The 21,449-nt window shown below is 37.4% G+C and overlaps 1 protein-coding gene across 1 annotated transcript in view; it reads right to left on the bottom strand.

Moving 5' to 3' along the window:
• LOC125699886 (connector enhancer of kinase suppressor of ras 2-like) overlaps positions 1-20,714 on the bottom strand; it is a 172,203-nt gene extending 151,489 nt beyond the window's left edge. The window contains exon 1 of the mRNA XM_048959890.1: positions 20,470-20,714. Coding sequence (XP_048815847.1) covers positions 20,470-20,551 — 82 coding nt within the window. The 5' untranslated portion in view covers positions 20,552-20,714. The remainder of the gene's footprint in view (positions 1-20,469) is intronic.
• Positions 20,715-21,449: the final 735 nt, after the last annotated feature.

The raw sequence follows: 21,449 nt of genomic DNA on the forward strand, positions 1-21,449 counted from the left end.
TTGTCAACTTCTTTATTGTCAGATACATCTCCCTTCCTCCCTTCCTTTCCTTCTTTCTAGTAAAATGTGCTGCCATACAGCCTGGACACTTTGCTTGCTGCAGCGATCTTGATATGAACTGATTCTCCTTCATTATGTACCCTCAAATTTGCTTCCAGCTTAAAAGTGAATGGTGTTCACTTTGTTTGTAATTCAGGCTGTTGGGAACTTGTATTAAAGTTCATGTTTCCTATGTAAGCAAGATTATTAATTCCTTTATATTTCAGGGGATTCGTACTTCTTAAAACTATTTATAGCTTTTCTTATCTAGAGATGGAAACACTGTCTAGCTGCCTGGGGAATTGGAATAAAAGTGTTTTAAAGAAAACTGGAAGAGCTATATGTGAATATATATAGCTACATGTGAAGCCTTTTTTGCTTCTAATTCTAATTTAGGTTCTACTTCAATTGCATTTGCCAGTGTTGCTGACCCTTGTTCTTGTGCATCGTATGGGGCCCTGCTTTGTGGACCCTGCATGTGCCGTATGATCTGTGTCTGCAGCTGCTGTAGACCTCTGTTAGTGAAAAAGATGATTTGCTGAATATTCCTATCAGTAGGGAGGGCTTTTCTAATGGATACAATTTACACAACACGTGCTGATGTGCAGTTTTCTGTCACAGAGAAGGGTATCTCTTGGAATATGGAAGTACAAAGCCAAAAGTAATAGCAAAGGCTGCAGTGTGTCATGGCTGAGGGACACACATGTGGCATGAAATGTCCCCTGCCATTTTGAACTGCAGATCAGCTCATCTTGGTTTGGTTTGTTTTTAAACAATGCATGGACACATTTTGATAAAGTTACTGTGGTGAACCCAACCATTCTGGTTACCCTTCTGTTGTCAGGAGCTTCCTGAAATGCCTGTTCTCATGTAGCTCTGCTTATTACTGCTTTTACTTTATGAATAATTCTGCTATTAGAAGATGCTATTTTCATGCACTTCTTTTTTAAAAGATTTTCTATGATCTCATATGTAGTTTAATTTGGGTTTTGATAGCTTCTTAAAGAGCAAGTTTAATATTTTCTGCTCGTGTGCAAATTAGAATTGGACTCCTATTTGCTCACGTTTTCTGATTTTTGGTTCTTTAAAGTAGTTTGATGTCATCCAACGCTGTCTGGGATATCATCAATTTGGACAAATTAAAAAAAAAAAAAGTCTCAATAGCTATAATGTAACTATTTCTATGCAAATATTTGACTGTACAAAGTAAAGGAAGGTATCTTCCCATTTCCAAGGACGCAATAAGATTAGAAGTTTTCAGCATTTATTATACCTAGTGGTTCTTTTGCCCATCAAGAGATCTTTGAAGCATCACTTAAGGGAGGTAAAAGCATTTTATTTCAGATTATTCATTCCTTATAAATTTATTATTTTGAAGTTGATCACATAAATATGGAAGTCAAAGGCAAGTGAATGGGACAATTGCAGTTTGTTCTCCTATGGAACAAGACACCTGTGGGGATAAACTAAATGTGATGCTGAGAGCTGTCAAGACAAATTAGCTGGTCAGGAGGCATCTAAACAAGTCTGAAATTTAATGTGAGTAAAAGTGAAAAAGAGATCTTTCAACTTTTGTACTTAACATTTAGACCTGCAGTATTTGAGCATTGAGCTGCACTTTCATCTATTCTTTTTCCCTAAAAGATAAACTTATTTAAAAAATTAAACTATAGTGGCTGAAACATTACTTCGTTCATGCCAGCAACCTAATTGAAAAGTCTTTCTAAGGAATCAGGTGCTATGAAATCAGGGGAAAAAAAAGGCTTTTTTTCAGATGGAAATTAATTCAGCAAAAAGTTATCAGAACTGCCAAACTGGGGATGTTATCACTCTGGTAATTTAGAGCGTAGGCAAACTCAATCTTAATTTTGCAGGCAGATGAGACAAATGTACAAAAATTAAATGTGAACAAGAAATATTGAAAGGTTTTGAAATGCTGAAAGTTAGCAGTTGGGGAGAAAAACGTTTGGTGATTATCTTCAATTACAGCACAGTTTGATGAAGATACCTGCGTACAACACAAAATCCTCAGTTCCACAAATTCTGGTACCATTCTGGACCGCAGCTTCAGTAACACTGACTGTATTAAGCTGGAAAAAGATTTAAGTTCACATTATGATGGACGTTGGAAAACATTCTGGAAATAATTTCTCTTAAATAATCTCCCCATTCATATCTAGTAGTAAGTGTTACTAAATAAGAACCACACACGTTCCACAGTTGCTAGCAATACTGTGACAAGCAGGTGCTCGAGCTAGTGAGCCAGGCTGTGCAGGTTGGACACCTGAATGTTGCTGACAGGATGGCAGTAATGTAGTGGGTTCTGGCTGCACAGTTCTCTGTGCTACTTGAGTACTTTTTCTGAATTGTACATGCTCCTAAATGAACCTGATTAATTCAAGATCTGGCACTGCGGTGAAAACATGATGTGGGTACACAGTAAGAGCTACTGACCACAGCAGTGCACCAGATGTGTCTGAAGTAAACAGTGCTTTTCCCATCCAGTGTTCCACAGAAAAGCGTACAACTGGATTATAATTGTACTGAAGGCTACCTTTAAATCTATGTGTTTTCTTACAGAAATGATAAATGCTGTGGTCAGTTAGGAGCCTCTAAGATTAGGAAAAGATGTATCTATAAAGCCTATATGGAAAAGCATACACTATCATTTTTTCTGAGCTGACCTTCCGTGTAATTGACATTTATCAGAAGGGGCGACCACAGGTATCTGCATTATAGTCTGAAAGAACCACCAGAGAAATCATACAGCGATATCCCTGACACTGTACAATTCTGAGATATTTGACATCCAGTATTCTGATTCTCAGCAGATAAGTTGTTTTGTATAACAGTTATTTATCTGTTCTTCTCCTCGTGACCCTTCTATCATTTCTTTTAGCAGCTTGGTTTGTAAAAACCCACTTGCTGCATACATTGATTTCTGCTCTAGTTGCTTCCTATGGCTTTGTGGTATCACTTATATGATGCTTATAATAGCAATCTCTTTTACAAAGTGGATATCCATTAATAATTTATATATTTACCTATCAGAACAATAAGGTGTGTTTATTGGATTCTGTTCTCATGCAGACCTTGCCTTTGATGGCACTCTTGCCTTGGTCAGCATTCAGCAATACTGTGCAACACACTCCTGAAATCATTACAGTTTTGGACTTTACCTAGGGCTTTAGTTCTGGAAGTTCCACACCTGTAATTAATATACAAACAAAAACTGTTTTATCTGTTCAAAAGAAATCACTGGAAACATGAAAATAACCTGGTATGCTTTCCCTGACAGCAAAATTTCCTGGTGCTGCTTCACCACCGGTGTAACAGTGTCACATCAAAGAAGGCATGCCGGTCTGCACGTGTCACCTCATCTATGTGCATGTGGTGCATGTGGCCTGCAGCTTCAGCGACTGCTGTGATCCCAAAGGGTGGCACCCCTGGTAAAACACAGGAAAGTCTTCAATTAAATACCTGCTGCGGGTTCAGAATTCAAGGCCAATGCTAGATTCTCAGTGCAGGAAGGGATGTATGAAGTTTGGCTAAAGAGATGCACTGCAGTCAGAATAAATTTCTGTCTAAGAAAATCAGTATTTCCTGGCAAAAAAAAAAAAAAAGACATAGAAAAGGAAAGTACTTTAACAAAGATTAAGACAGTTAAACTTTGTCGCAGTCCAGGGAGGTCTATGGCAGAAGATTGCTGTAATTCACCTTTGTGGTAGCTAAATTTGTTGGCTTAGTATGCATTCTGATTGAGGAAAGATTTTGTTTGTTTTGATGTTTGTTTCTGAAAATTCTGCTTTTGAAAATTATCAGCATTCCAGGCCAATGCTTTCTAGAGGGTAAATATATTGCAAAGATCCAGCTATATATTTCCAATAGCTGGCTGTTCAAACATGATGTTCCTGAATTGTCTGTCTTATTTGATGTCTTCCTCAACCTGCTCCTCCTCCTTTTTGAATTTCATACTCAGTTTTTTTAAGAATAACATCAAAGAAGCTTGTATGCGTGTCAATCCTGCAGATACTCAGCACATTGCTGGCGTTTATGTTATGAAAATGTAAGAGAAGCGCTGTTTGAGAAAAGCTGCTACAAAGCAGGTAGTGATTTAATGAAAGGCACAAAGATTGAAAGGGGTTTGCCAGAGTCCTGTGTGATGTGAATGTTAAGAAGCCCATTCACGTCATCAGCTTCCCTGCTGTACTTTCCATCGTCCCTCCTTTTTCAAGCTAGCTAGAATACAGAGAACTGCATGCTAAGGAAAACCTTAAACTAGATGTGTAATCAGTCTAGCCATGATCAATGCAGCACAGTTAATAATTTTTATTAACTGAATTAGCTTTTCTATTTTTGCTGTTTCTGCATGTCTTTTGGGACTGGAGCAACGTAAGGCATATTTAGAATCTGGTTGTTTTGGAAAATTCTGCTTATACACCCAAAAATAAAAACAAGGCTATTTTTCCTAACATAAATGTTCACCTAAAACCTAAAATAACCTATAATCACCTAAAAATATTTAAATAACGAAAGCATATGTCCAATGAATAGTTCAGTGTGCAAGTTTTGCTCTGAGGATCTGATTCTGCTCTTGAAACAGTGCAAATGTGTGCTAATGCAGCTGGAAAAAAAAACTGTAAAACTGCTATTAAATGAGTTTCCTGGAGTCAATGAATTTCTGCTTGAAACAGTTATGGGATTATGGCCAAGCTAAGCCTAGAGGTGTCTGGAGGTGCACAGGAACAGACAAATGATCACCACAAGAGCTTTTTAGGTTCACAGAGCTAATGTTGTTTTGGCTCAGTAAGTCTACAGATTTTGCATTAAGTCTTTTAGGAAAAGATAAAAAGTACCTTTGCCATTGGGGCACTTTGCTAGCAGCAAACACTGTGAATTTGTTAAGTGTGTTTAACATCGTAATATACCACATAGAGCCGTATTCTGTAAGTAGTCCAGGTGATTTAAGTGAACCATTCAATACACGTGATGCTGATGTTGAGAAATAGAGTCGTTTTAATTATCTGAAATGAGAAATTAGAGTTTTCCTTTACACGTAATTCCTTCTTTTTATAAACCAGATCTGTTTTTTAAGCAGTTTTTGTAAGCAATGCAGCATAAATCCATTGGCATCTTGATACAATGATTTTCAGTAAAAATATGCCAGTGATTTGCACTGGCAGGTGTGGTAGGAGAATGAGGCATCATAGCCCTATGAGCTTTTTTTTCATAAATATATACAATCATTACTAAATAGACCACTCCAATACACTTTTAATATATGAGAATATATTTTTAACTGCTGATTTAACTTGATGCTGCACTTTGCCATAAAACATAAAGTTTTCTCTTCGTTATGCTTTTGATCTGAGGCTCCATGTTGCTTTGTGAATATCATTCCTGTTTTCTATACTGACTTTCCAATATAGAAGGTTGTGTCTGTGTTTCTATTTGTATAGATTTAGTGACAATACAAAACCAGATTCACTGATAAATAGGTGCTGAGTAATCAGACAGTTTGTGTGGGAGTTTCTGGAAATCACTTGCTGTGTTGTCTATAAATTATTTCATATTCACAGTTTGATTTTCCAAATTCAGTGGAAAATTACAATACAGATTGTGTTCATTGGATTTCATTGGCTATGTAAAGATGGCAGTTTCAAAATGTTTGCATTATATTCCCTACATTTTAGTAAAACATTCCCAAGTCTAACATGGATTTTCTATTCTAAAATATGTAATTATTTTTTAAAAATGACCCCATTTATGAAAGTTATGAGATATTATGAAAGTTACGAGAAAGTTGCAGCTAAAAGACTTTTGCCTCTTGAAGTAATCTGCAATGCAAATAGGTAACAATATAAAGCTATTAGGAATAATCTTCATATACCCTACTTGACTAAATAGGCAAAACTACTTCATAATGTCAGGTCACTTCAGTGCATTAAAACAAGGCTTCCATTCTTCTATTTCAAATGGAAAAAATTGCTTTGTATTCAAGCATTAAATCTGTTGCATTTCTGAACTAAATAGTGCTGTAAAATAATATTGCCTCACCAGCTGAATCCTTCAACTTAAACAAAATGGCAATGTCAAGCAATCTGCTCTAAATAAGTAGAGTGGAGAGTAGAATATTTAACTTTACTAAAATTTATGTTGGTTCTACATGATGCAGGAAGTGAATATTTTTAAAGAATTGTCTACATTCTTAATCTTTTAATCTTAAGAAGTGTTTCTTTAACATAAGTAATTTAACTGTAAAATTTAAGTGCTTTTGAATTCTAAGGGATTTGACACCCCCAAGTGTAATTTAAACCTTTTAGAATTAATAAATATTTTATAAAAATACAGGATACATCATGGTATGATTACGTAGGATTACTTGTCCAGTGTCTCAGAAGTTTTCTACAGTTCTTTTCCACTTTCTAAGTAGAAGAGCTTTGTTGCATTAAGAGGCTATCTCCCACGTACTACTTTCAATTTGTTCTCTCTTATTCACAAATTCTTACTTTCCTCACTGTCCTTCTCACCCTTCTCCTATGCAAATCAACTCTTTGATTTCCATGCAGTTCTTTAATTGCAAGTCTGATAAATTACATTCTTAAATGTTAGCAGTATGCATCTTTGCCAGTGGATTATTTTGTCAGTTGCGCAGTTGTTCATTGATACAATTCAGCCCAAGTCTGGACACTGATTTCTAACTGCTGTGTAGAGTTTCAGATTTCTTCCTGACTGACCTGCTTAACATAATTAGCTTTTTCCTTATGCTGAACTGACAGATACCTGAGAAACAGCAGGCATTCCCAATGTTAATAATGCTATTTGGCCCAAGGCTTTTTTTCTTAAATTGCTATAATATTGAAGATTGCAGTAAGTTGTATTTGTTGAAGAAACTGTGAAGATCTTTTAGCTTAACAGAATCAAAGATGAAATCAAAATACACAAAAAAGGAACAGAGAATGAATATTATATTTTCCCATAGGCTATGGTTCACAAAGTACTCAGCTTATGATGACCAGACTAGGAGATTCTGTTTCTCTATAATATTCCTGTTTAATGCTAGGTCATGAATCAGTGTGTGACCTATCAAAGCTGTCTGTAAGAGCTCATTGGTCTTAAGCAAGAAACAGTTCTCTATCATGACACAGAGGTAACTGAACTCAATGTCATTAGATGAAATATCATCAGATGGACTCAAAATTAATTGAGATTCATTATGCTCATGCTGCACATACTTGTAATAAGAGGTAGACCCTTTAGCATAGGTTGCTTCCTAAATTCATCAAGGGTGGAAACCGTGGTCACAGGACTGGCTCTCTAGTTAGCAGAGAAACACAGAACTGCCTCCTCCTCTTCCTTCTCCCTGGTTCATCAGCCTTGTTGCTGGACCACACAAAACACAGCAGTTCTTTCCCTAACTTACCTGAAAACACACACTCATTTATGGCTTCCAGTAGCATACCTGAGCATCCATGCTATCTTAAATTAGCACATTCATACTAAGTAAACTTGTATGGTTCTTAAATTAGCACATTCATACTAAGCAAACTTGTACGGTCTCCATATCACACTGCAATATAAATCCAGAATATACACACATTTAGGAGATAATTCACCATATAAGAGTCAGTGCAGCATAAAACTTTTCTGGAACATTACTTTTGACAATAGGCATGCAAGTTATTTTTTACTTTGAAAGTGTTTCAAAGTAAGGAATCTCTAACTTAACAAGTCCTGTGGGTGAATGGTTTGTGTGCTTTTGGAGCGCCGTAAAGCGTAACAGGGACAGTGAGGAGGAAAGATTATGGAGCTAGTTGTCCTGAAAGCATCAATTCTATCATTAAAATATATTTTTGTTGTGTTTTTGTAACAATAGCTAATGATTGCCAACCCATATGCTTGTAGCAGATGTCCAATCATATATTTTCCTTCAGAGCAAGTATTTCATATTACTTAATAGTAAAACTTAAGATCTATATTTTAATTCCCATCACTTTGAATCCAAACACAGCAAACATGATGAATAATATGCTTCAGATTTTCCCTTGATTAATGGGCTACATGTGTGCAGAAAACACTTCAGTCTTAGAGCTGCGATTTCCCCGATGAAGAAATTGCCAGCCAGATCTTAATTCCTGAAAGTGTTTCCCCGTGGAACAATGATTCTGAAGTGCAAGTGCCCAAGGTGAAATTTCATAACCCTCACGTGCTACAGATGCTAATGGTAATAACTGCCATTTCTCTGCATTTCACCATCTCTCTCTTATCTGTTAAGTACAGTTTCTCTTGAGATTACTTGTACGGCTCAGAACCCTTTCTGCATCATGCTTCTTATATGGACTTCTCATATCTCAGTCCCTCCTGACTCTGCTGGTCATTGTGGATATCCTCTTCAGCAATCCACGAATGCCTTGAACCATGCAAAGCAGAGTTTTTTGTTGAAATATTGCTGTATGGAAACAACATATCCCCAAAATGCTTTACTAATCCCCAGACAGCATTGTGTGCATTACTCTGACAGTAAATACTGCTTTGACTCCGGTTACTTGAGCTGAAGAAGAGAAAAACCTAACGAGCAGCAGATACTAATAACAATCCTACATTCACATAGTGCCTCTCGTCTCAGAATTTTAAATTCTGTTACAAAAGATGTGCAAGGACAATTTTATCTTTAGCTGAAATTCCAGCTATGGACTGAAGTGTGATTTTTATTTTAAACAGAAGTGAATCAGGCAATACAGGCATTGACAACAGACAAAGCAATCTACCTTCTAGTTTTCACCAGGAGTGGACGAAGTTACAGATTTTAACATTGTTCTTAGAATCACAGAATGGTTTGGGCTGTTAGGAACCTTTCAGATCACCAGTTACAGCCCCCCTGCTACAGGCAGGGACACCTCTAGACCAGGTTGCTCAAAGCAACCTCACCACCCTCACAGTAATGAATTTCTTCCTAACATCTAGTCTAAATCTACCCTCCTCCTGTTTAAAACAGTTTCCCTTTGTCCTGTTGCTACACGCCCTTATAAAAAGTCCCTCCGCAGCTTTCCTGCAGGCCTTCTTCAGGTGCTGGAAGGCCACTATATGGTCCCCTGGAGTCCTCTCTTCTCTAGGCTGAAGAGAAAAGCTCTTTGACTGCTTTCTGTTACCTCATACTCTTGGAATCTCAGATCACATGAGCATGTACTTTCATCAACACCAATATGCAAGAGCCACAATGATGACTTGGGTTAATATAGATTGAGAAAAAATATCATTTACTGAATCATAAACATTTACCTTTATTATGTGGATGTATGCATTTCCAATCTGATGCATTTGCTGGCCAGTGCAAGTACATCTGTGCATAAGCAGTATTTGTCACTTTCATTAACAACTGCTATTGCCTATATATGTTTTATCAAAAGTGGTATGTACATTTGCCCATACATGCATAGACTACTACACTTTCTTTAAATAGTTTTATAGGCATGGTTTTTTCAACTCTTGTTATTATCCTCCTTGTGTATTAGCATTTAGAATTTGAATTGATTCTTAGAGTCTAACCAATGAGCTCAAACACAGAAGTTGGAAACACAGGTGCAAACCAGAAGATAATGAACACTGGAAATAAGCATGGTTTTAATAAACATTGCTTTTTTACTAGATTCCGGTAGATCATATGAGGGGAATACCTGGAAGATCACTGTACCTTTTTAATCAAGAAAGGGAATATACCAGTGCAAGACTGTACTCTAATCTAAAGAGCCCCTTGAGAGTATTTCTTAATTATTTTGCTTGATCAGTTTTATCACCTTACACAGAGCAGTCAGTGTACAAGATATACTGATGCTACTGTAAAAAGAGATGCTCTACTGTAATAATGGATTTATTTTTCTATAGTTGTCTGTCATTTACTGATTTTGTGAACCATGTTTAGCTATATGCAGGGTTCACTAATACAAACTCAAGGTCACTTAGCTTTGGGATGATGTCTTGCAGAAAACTTAATATAAAATATCATGCTTTTCTTGTTCTGTTTTAGTGTGCAATTGTTACTGACAGTCATTTGGATTGAAAGCAACGCAGATGGTAGTGCATCAACAGTCTTCAAATACAATTGAATTTCTTATTTTTCAGTAACAATCTCAGATAATCCCTCTTTCCTAAGATTTGTACAGATAGAGGGATTGTGGGGATGGCCTTAAGGAAGACCACATGCTTTCTCTAAATACAAGTACACAACTTGCAATAATTTTGAGGCACCATGTGAATTCATCACAGAGAATTTATCACACTCTGCTGGCCATCTAGGCTTGTAAATTAATTTTATTGAATAATTTTCCCTACAGTTAGTGGTAAAATGACATTCTGACTAAAATTACACAAGTTTGCCTTCAATTTCCTCTGAGCATTTTGGATGGAAAATGGAAACCTAGTTCATTTTTCACTCTGCAATGAGTTACCATTCATTTTTTCAAAAACTACTTTTCTTTAGAGTAAGAAGTTAGCCAGCGTTTTAACATGTTCACTAATCAGTTGTTGTGTTTTGCTTTGTTTCCCTGAGATATATTCTATGTTCTTTATGTGCACCAAAACCCAGAAATGTGGATTCTGTTATCATTTGGGCAATGCTTAGATGTAGAGCTTCAATAACGTGCTTTAGGGATGTTATCTGTAGAGCACATGTAATAATACATGTTTCAGTGTTCTACATGACTTATAGATTTTGTACATGATTGTGGCCTGCTCTTAATCATTTTCACCACACATTCTCAACAGCATACAGGAATCCAGAATGTGACTTGTGCAGATCTAGCTAAGCTTACTAGGCTTAACTATAGATGCAGATTATTCACCCGCATTCTTTCACCATTGCCATTTGCTTCATTACGAGAACAAATACAGACTTCCAGGATGGTATTACATTACTGTAGTACACTGTAAGGTTTAATTTTGCTGGTGACATTGCTTTTATGTGACACCATACCAGTTTGCAAGCAAAATCAAAATATTGCCTGTCATCTCACCTCAACTATGGGATATTAATGAGATTTGAACGAACAAATTTTATGGTAATTCCAGCAATTCAAACCAAGTATGACATCAGATGGCAAAAGAAATGAAAAAAAATCAGAAGGGTGAATTATTTCATATGCCCAGCAATCAGCAGGCCAGTCTGACATTACAGAGATGAACTATACAGCTTTGTTTGTCATGGAATTTCTGCCTGGATATGTAATATGGAAGCTGGAGATCTGTCAAAGGCACACCTGAGATACTTAAATACTTCTGAAAACCACCAAAGATTATGTGGAATTAAATTATAAAAGATGCCAGGATTCCTCATACATTGACTCTCTTATTGCAAAAGTTGTTCTTAAAAGAACATGTAAATATTTAAAGTATTTTAGAATTATAAGTGCTGCTTTGCCACTAATGGAACTCACAAAGGAGGCCTTATTAAAGAAATAGCTGCAGAACCACCTTTAGATGGGTAAAAATATAACTTAATAACTTAGCAGAATAATTGAAGGACACCTCATTATGCATAGGGGTTAAGAAAGTTTTGGTTTTTTTTCATGTTCTAAGTGATCTTATGGCTTTTTGGAAAAAATCAGAGACTAAATACTTGTTCTGAGTGATCACAGAATCACAGATCACAGAATCACCCGGGTTGGAAGGGACCCCAAGGATCATGTAGTTCCAACCCCCCTGCCTAGCAGGGCCACCAAACATACACATTCAGATCAGGTTGCCCAGGACCCCGTCCAACCTGGCCTTAAACACGTCCAAGGACGGGGCATCCACAACCTCCCTGGGCAGCCCGTTCCAGGGCCTAACCACTCTCCTAGTAAAGAACTTAATCATTTCATTGATTTCATTTGCTTTTAAAATATTTAGTCGTTACTGATATGCAAATCATTACTTCGGTTGTCACAACAAAAGCTATTGGTAATTTTTGCTGAGAGTCATCGGAGAAACAAGAAATAGCGATTAAGATCCCTCTATCCACCCTTCTTTTATGCTCAGTGGCTTTCTTAGCACAGTTTTTATTGCTTTTAAGTCCAATTCTGAAAGTCTCAAGATGCATTTTCCTCCATTTTTCTAAGAAAATTAAAATAATTCAAAATTATCCTCTATCTGTCCTTTTACTAAATATATGAAAACTTCCCGTCTCCCCATTTGCAATTATAATCTCTTGGTTTTGCTATTTTGATGAATTATTTGTTGTATATTTCATGCGTTATTCACTATTTCTCTTCAATCTCTTTTTTTTTCCTAGAAATGCAGCATCTCTGAACTACTGCTCTGGATGGATCCATTTCTTTTTTCACACGAAAGTCCATTAGTGATCATTCTAAACCTCTATTATATTTTTCTGGTAGTTTCTTCCTGGTACAGGGTTCAAATGCGAGGTTCAAAGCGTTTCTTCTCTGCTTTGAGTGCCTTTTTCTTCCATAAATCACAAGGTGGATTTCCACATAACTAAGAAAATTCAGTGTGGCTTGGTAACTAACAGTCAAAATCTCTTGACAGTGAGCAATTAAAATCTCTCCTTGGTGTTCTATAAATTAGAACGTTTCAATATGAGCTCACTGTTCATGCTGAGTGATCAATTACAAGTGCCTACATATGATTTTCCTGCCTTTAGGAATGGGCAATGGGCACGTTCCTATTTAGAGCACATTCCACCCACTGCAAAGAATGTGCAAAGTTGATACCCTGTTTGAACCACTTCCCCTCTGTCTTCCAGGGAGGCAATATTTCAGTCTGAAAGAAGTGAGAAGCGTCCTTAATATTCATGATAGATTTTAATGTAGATCTGATGAAACATTAACATACAGCTTCTTCCATCTGCACTTTAAAGCTCCTGGAAGATGTGCTAGAGCATTTTAGGCTGGATTTTCCTATGCAAGTAGGAAGTTTTTAGCTTTCTCTAAGCAATATGAGGCTGTTGAAATGATACGCCTTTATTTATAAAATAATTATTTGATGGATGCATATTTGAAATATACAGAATCATCTCTGGTTTGCCGTGCCTGAGACCAAAACTTGCTGAAGTTGTTTGCTTTTTGGTATCTGGAAACGTTTAATATAGACATGTCTCTGATGCTGAAAACAAAATTTTGAAAGATTAGAACTTTGTGCATTTCAAGAGAGGCAGCAAGGCACACATCTGCATTATTTATTAAACCACATGAACTTTGTCATACAGGATGATAAAACCTCCCACACAGGTGCAGCCACAGGTTAGAGAATGCTGGGGAGAGAGGAGAAAAGGATCTCATCATTCCCACACTCTTTATTCTATTCCTTTCTCTTGTTGTTCTCACTTATTTGCTCCTGCATTTTGAAGGTAATTCACTTCCAAATCACTGCAACCCTCTATTCCCTGAGTTATATAGGGCTAGAACTAGAATTTAGTGTAGAATGAATGATTTACTTCACAATCTGATGCTTAGTCTCTATGTGATTACAGAATAAAGCAAGAAACAAACTGTGAGAGAATAATGAATAAATAGGAGGAGGGAGAAGAAAACAGAACAGAGGAAGCTAGTGAAAAGAGAGCTATAACACGCTTTTCATTCAAGTGATAATTGCTATGTCTGAGTTGTCATGCTGATGACACTACTGTCTATCTTAACTCAAACAAAGGTAGTTTTCCATGTAAACTAAGAGGCAGATGTGTCAAATTAATCCCTACTATATTTGTAGTAGTTTCAGTACAAGTACAGAAGACACAATTACTGCCTCCTAAAATTTATGGAATTGTCTCTGTATGATGCTTGGAGTGACAAAGGCAAACATGTTTGTAGGGAATAGAGCTGAGTGTATTTTGCAAAATTATAATCTATTGCATTTTTATCTTAAACATCACCCACACTACAACTGAAATGCACCAGAGTGCTTTTGTAGTTCTTCTTTGCCATAGACCAGCTGGTGGAGAATTTGAGTAAAGGAAACCAAACATGGCACTGGCCTTGAATATTTCTGAGTGCATCACTATAGAAGGTCAACAAGGACACTTGTTGGGAGCCATTTGAGAATTAGTTAATCAGGAATAATTTCATTCTGAATCACCTCTAGAGCTCTTCACAAATACAACCTTACAATTTTTTCTTCTCTCTTAAATCTATAATAATAACTCACTGAGCTCCCTCTTCCTAAGTCCTGTCATTGCTACATAGCATCATGGTACCACCTGAAAGGTTCAGATTTATTAGGAACAGTAAATTACTGCAGTAGTAGCATTTAGAAGGTATCTGAAAAATTAAGCTGACAGGAGGTGATGAATATACGTAGTTGTTCAGCAATATTCCATACTATTGATATTTATTAAGTACAATGTTTCATTTATTATCTTCAAATATATAAATATAAATTTATACATATTCATTTCTCTCAGCTTTGGCAGGACAGATTTTCTCAGGAAGAATGGCATTAAAGTTGTTGGAAGTACTTTCCTTTTTTTTTCCTTCTAAACTCTTCAAGGTGTTAAAATAACTTCTCAAAACACCTCATTAGATGGGAGCATTTCTTTACTCGAGTACATGAAGCATCCATCTGACCCATCGTGTACATTTAGGACACCATCTTGAGGACACTCCCAGAAAGTGCCTTCTCACTGCATTTGAGATGTCAGAATTAGAAAGGTGTCCCAGGATTATGTCTGGGAAGAAACCTTGACAGTATACTGTTGCTTAAGGAGCATCCAATATCTCTGCAGTTACTTGATGTACAGAGCCTCATTTAATTAGACCTGAAAGTGTCATCCATAGGATCCAATTTATTCTGAATTTTGTTTCCTAATATATTGCACTGTGGAATAGGGATACTTGAAGGGAGCTGATCTCTTCTGAATTTGCATTGTTCATCTGTTCTTCCTGCAGTGGTCAGAATTCAAAGAAAGGTAAGAATTTTGCATAATGTGTCTTAAGAAAAGGTTACAGGATAATGCAATGCATGACAGTTGACTGCCTGTATTAAGGTTCTAGACAATATAATAAATTTCTTCACATAATGACTTGAAAGATTAGTTACACTTGATAAATGTAACTGGAGGGACATTCATTCATTCGGCTCAGATTTTTCTGCTTGCAGATTCACATTTATTTAAAGCAGTCTAAATGTATACTCTTTATAGATGGGAAAAATTTGTGATATATCCCTAAATCTCCAGATAATAAATACAGAGCGTTAAATTGCAAGCATTGCTAAAATCTTTTATGGGGATAGTGCTAATTCTCAGTCAGTTCTTGGAAAATATATAGATTCTAAGTCGTCCTCAAAAAACCTAGGAGAAAAGAGGTAATAATTATAGGGATGAAGAAATACCTCAGCCAAATAATTCCTATGTTTCTATATTATATGGACAATATATGATACGAGGCAGGTCCCCATTACTGGCACTGCCCACGGCAAACCTCTGGTAATCCACATTTGTTGTGCTTGCCTTGCTTAGAGAGAGCCCAAAGTCTGCGTTACAGTAGCTGCTTCTGGAAGGAAGGCAGCAAAAGGCACAAAAATCCTGGCACCCTATGGCTGTTAATCCAACTGTCCAGCCTAGTTCTTCTCCTTTGTTATTTCCATGCCACTCCCTCATCACCGTTGGAAAATTTGGGGTTTTTTGGCTAGTCATTGAGAATCCTGGAGCTCAACTCATAAGTCAGGCATTTACTAGCACTAATTCATCCTGTTCAATATTTTTTAAGATATCGCTATTTTAATCTGGCTAAATAGCAACAAATCACTGCCATAATTTATTTCTAAAAGGTATTACAGTTTAGAACTTTTAGGCAGACGTTGAGTTCTGATTCAATGACTTCTAGCAAAAACTGCCAGTGTAGTACTAGAGGAACACAGTAATCCAACTGGGAGTGACAACAATAAATTGTTTGCTTCAGTTTTGGAATTGAGAGTAGAAGGAAAATGATGAAACCTTCACTTTGGAACTGCTTGACAATTCACTGCTAATTCTGAGGACTTCTCTGTTTATAGCTCTCAGTATTCTTTCAAATCTATTTGTCTACAGAAAGACCTGAAAGGATGCTATCAAACTTACATTTTTCTAAATAAGGTGTGACCTGGGTTATCTACCCAAGTTTTAAATTGCATCTTATGAAGACGAGTTCTTGCATTACAGGATTCTAAGGTCACGAAGGAGGATCAAGGAAGCTAAGTATCATCCAGATCAGTTCTGTAAGGCTGCATTTGCAGTAGATCATAATATTTAGCTGTGCCTCCAGTACACTGCAGGATTTTATATATTACGCTCTGTAAATAGAGGAGACTCCCTGTTCCTGACAGACTGCTGCAGAACAGGTAGTGATCTAATGAAAAGCAAAAGGAGACTGAGAAGGGGTTTGCCGGAGCCCTGTGTGATGTGAATGCTAACAAGTCCTCTCACGTCATCAGCTTCCCTGCTCTCAGCTCCCCCTCCCTCCCTTCCTTTCTCTTTTATGAGCCAGCTTGAAATCAGGGAATTACATGCTAAGGAAAACCCTTCAGCTAAACATATAATTATTCTGCACAGGATCAGTGCAGCACAGTTAATCAGTTTACCAACTGAATTAATTTTTTTTTTCCATGTCTGCATCTCCTGTTGAGAGTGGAGAAATTCTAGATTTAAGGGGAGAAATTGGTTGCAGTTGTGAAGTGAATATCTGAAGCTGAGCATTTGTTATGAGAGGATCCTCTACTGCAGGCTGTTTGGGCAGACAAACCTTACTGCCACTCCTTGAGTAAAGGACTTCAAGTGGAGTTGTTCTTACAGGTGCTTGAGCCACCACTGGCTTATGCTTCTTATTTTACTGTCCAGCTGTTTTCTGAAAGTTAGAGCTGTATTTCATTGCATTGGATTGTTCCAAAGGGTTAATATTTATCTGTACACAGGTGCCAACCCACTGTGAAAGAATGACCCTGCCAAGCCCACCAAACTCTGTACAGGATTACCCTCCATTGTGCATGGACACATACTGTAAAATCGTGGAATTGTTCAAGCTGTTAGGGACCCTGAAAGGTCAGCTAGTGCAGGTCCCCTGGCTCCCCTGCAATAAGCAGGAACATCTTTGGCTGGATTTGGCCGAGGAGCGCTCACTGATAGCGTGCTGGCAACCGCAAAGTGTCTCTGAGTTCCACAGTAAGTGCAGAAGTTCATTGGCCAACAAGCACTAACATCTCCAGGTCAAAGAATTACAGATGTAATTATTGAAGCACATCTTGTCATTTAATCATGTTTATTAGAGGAAAAAGAGAACCAGCTTGTAAAGTATCGTGATAATTAATACCCGTGTAAGTTGTACAGGTAAAATTTGTTTTCCTTGCTGTGCTGAAATAGAACTTAAGCAATGCAATGTAAAGTTCTTCCTCTTAAAGTAGATTTCAGAGTCCACAGTACATATCAGAGGAAAACAGTCAAGTTGTGGAAGAAATGGAGACATGCCAGAAGAAATACTCATTTTCTGAAGTGAAAAGCATTTACAGAAATTTTACATTTTGGAAAAACGATAAAGAAAAAAACCCTGCTTTTAAAAGTAACCTCACCATTCATGTTTCCACTCATCTGAAGAGTTTCTTTTTAATCACAGTGCCTTCTGCTATGTGTTTGCTAATCTTTACAAAATGTTTTTTACACTCTGAGGACAATTTCTTTTATACAAGTTGTTTCGAGCCTTAATTTCAGTCCTATATAAAGCTCTGGAATCAATTTCTAAAAACTTGCTTGGCCTTTTCAGGTTGTCCACAACCTCAGACGCAGTGCCCAAGCTGAATTACTGATGAATGCACTCCTGAGATAGGAACTGTGAATAAATACAAGATGCCAACTTGTCATAATAATGTTTCTTAGAGCCTAGTAATCTTTACTTTTTTTGGCAAGTAACATTTCCTTAAGGAAAAGAACAGAAGGACGTCTTCTCTTGGTTGAGACTTGGGCTACAGCTGCTTCTGCTAACAGCGCACCATAATCAGGATGCATTCTGGGTAGCCAGGTCTCAAACTATTAACATCATTTCTGTGTCTTACTCCCATCTACTATTGAATTACTTGGTCCTGCTGGTAGTCACTACTAGTTCATCTCATACCACGTACTGTAATAACCGTTCTAAAAACTAAGTTAAAGAATCTTAAATAGTTATGACAAATGCAAGTTAAAAAAACCAACATATTTACCTCTGCAATGTCTTACAACATGCAACCTTTAACCCACAGCTGACTAGACATTTTTAAGGAATAAAAAGGCACCTGCAATATTAGATACGTTGTTCATTAAGATGTTATTTTCCATGGTAAAGATAGTACTTCACATTTATAAAGTGTTTCCCCAAATGTTTTCACTGTACCTTTTAGTCCTGCTAAAAAAGCGTCCTCTCAGTCTAGATGACACCTAAAAGCTACATTAGTATGTGAATATTGCTACTTTGCAGGACTTTGATCTCTCTAGTGCATTCATAACCATTGAGAAGAATAATATAGCTAATGGAGCTGACATACAGAATATACATAAATTAAAAGGAATTTTGCCCAGTGGTCACAACGGGGCAAATTTTATAAAATTAGGGATTTCTATGTAATTTTAAACTAATTTTGGAATGATTCCATTTGTGTTTGTTACATCTGTTCTTTGATTTCAATTGAAATGTGCATTTTATAAAAGCAAGCATTGGGATAAAACAGGAATGTGGTGAAAAAGGATATATATGTAACTTTACTGTTTGTAGATTTGTAACAGTCGTGTTACCAAGTGAAATATCTGTCTTGTGAATACTTCAGTGTTCGCTGTATTATATATATGCATAAGCCCAGAGGCACAAGACTGACAATCCTGTATACTCCAGACATCCTCATGGATGCGGGATGCAGTCTTTCTATGGAAATGTAACTGTCAAACAACTCAATACATTTAGGAATCTTTTGTTTTTGCTTCCTGTGGATTAGAGCTTCCCAAGATGAAATTAGTTTTTACACCAAAAATGATAAAAATTAGTAAGGAGTATTCTTACATTAAGCAACAAGTATTACATATACTGACATTCAATTTACGTAACAATTCAACCCATTAGTTAAAATAGCATAAGAAGGTCTACTTTATAAGTCTTTTACATACTTAATATAAAGGTGTAGATCAGAAGTCTCCTCTGCACTTACATTAGGTATTGATTTCAAATAATGCTACTGGAATATGGGAATCAATCCTGCACCTGATGGCTTTGGGATACACCCCAATGACCTGCTTTACACCTCCCAATTAACCTGAGTTGACAACCACCTGAGACATGCATTCCCTTCAATACCATTCACTTCGCAGTACTGTATGCTTGCAGAATAGTTTGCTCAGAAGTGCGGTGCTGCTGATGGGCACTCCAACAGTCCCACTTCAGTTCTGTATGAGATGTATCTCAGCAAACTGAGATCCAAGCCATTCCCTTATTAACGATAACGCACTGAAAGCTTTAATGACATTATATTGGGTATCCAATTCATCCCTCCAATAAGTTCAGTAATCATATTACAGAAGTCATTTCCGTGAGTAATTCACAAACAAAATTTGCACCTCTTTTCCTTATATAATGGAGATCCATTAGAGCAGAAATCATTTGTCTCTAAGACAGGCAGCTCATCAGAAGCAGCGTGTAACAGCAATGCATTCCACTGTGGAAATACATTTTCCTCACTCAGGAGACATTTAAAATACTTCTCATCTTGAACAATTCTTCCCCCTCCCCTCCAAACCAAGCTGTATGTAACACTGCTGAGCATTATAAAGCAAAACATGTCACAGCTTATGGCTGTGTTGTGAAGCTGTAAACGTGCAGGGAAATTGTCATTCCAGTCAAGTTATCTGGAAGAGTTTCCCCTGTGAAGCCGTGCTCAGCACCGTGCGCTTCCCACTGCCCGCCCCACATCGGGCACAGGATGCACAGTCGGTACCGGGGCTGCCGGAGACGCAGAGCCTCGCGCAGAGCAGCACAAGCTGGGAAGCCTGAACGAATCAGGACATGTCACCAAGGCATCAGGATTCCTCAGACCAGCCACCGGCGCCTTACGCTCCTTGTATCTCCCCAAACTACACCACGAGTGCTGCACAGACACTGCATCAGATCACCTGACGTGAACAAAACAGACCTAATCAGGGCAAATTTAAAGCAGCCAAACATAATAACGTTACACTGTGCAATGCATAATGGAGCCCTGAGACACAAATACTTTATGTCTGCGTTTTCCAACAAATGCATTAGATCCCTGCTCAGTTCCCAGCAGAAATTCTGACAACATGCTGTACAGCTTAAACAGCCTTGCTCTTCAGTCGTGCCTCTGAAAACTACTGTGCAAAGCAGCATATGGGTTATTAAAACTGAATAAACTCTTCCCAAAACAAAGAATACAGGAGCAGACACATATTTGCAAGGATCCAAAGTACAGACAATGCATGATAATAAACAATCATACCTTTCATCCAATCCACTACTTGCTTGGGCATCCACTTGCTAATAGGTTCCATAACGAGAGCCATCATCAGATCACTTATCATTCACACCAAAATCAGAAAAAGGAGAGAAAAAACGTATCAGAGCATGGCTGGGATAAGAGAGCTGTAGGATTTTACAGTGCAGTCCAAAGAGAAGATGATGCTTTGTCCCTCCAGGTTTCTCCTGCACTGATTCAGTAATGTATAAAATTACACTGCTTGATCAGCTCTGGCACCTCCCCCACTGCACACAGCCTGCAACGCTGGAGCACACTGAGCCAGGAAATGGTGCAGTACGTATAGACTTACTTACAAGAGCCTCTACCCAGTGATCTACTTATTAGACTGGCACAAATATAAAATTGTATTACACAGAGAGCAATTGGAGCTGGAGCTATTCCAGGCACTGAGTTTTAAGGAGCTTTATTCCACAAGCTGTGGGATCTTCATTGGGGAAAATATCACCACTGTAACTTGATAGCAGATTGTCTCAGCTTCATTGTGAATATGCTGACTGTCATTCAATTTAAAGAGAAGATAGAAATATCAGAGTATCACTTGGCATCTGGCAAAATGCTGAGCTCCATCTTTACAATGCAAAATGTTGCTGAAGTCTTATCCTATATAATCATGTAATTCAGAATGTCAAACACAGGCTAAAAAGTCTCACCAAGATAAAACTATTGGAAGAAAATGCTTTCTTTTCAGGCCACATTCAGAGCCAGCCTGTGATTCTCACATTTTGTAGTGAAAAGTGACAGCATAGAAGGTTGGAGTCAATTTTCACTGCTACAGCACCCTTAACAGACAAGTGTAGTAAGTATTTTGATTGAAAGAGATGGAACTATTAGACAGCCTCTCCCTTCTGTTAGGAATAAAAATGTTTTCAATATTCCTAATAATGAAGTTCATTACCTTATCAAAAGATGAAGGTGAAGCATCTTAGTGAGATGTGCTGGAC

The sequence above is a fragment of the Lagopus muta genome, chromosome 13, assembly GCF_023343835.1.
Source record: "Lagopus muta isolate bLagMut1 chromosome 13, bLagMut1 primary, whole genome shotgun sequence".
Classification (NCBI taxonomy): Eukaryota; Metazoa; Chordata; class Aves; order Galliformes; family Phasianidae; genus Lagopus; species Lagopus muta.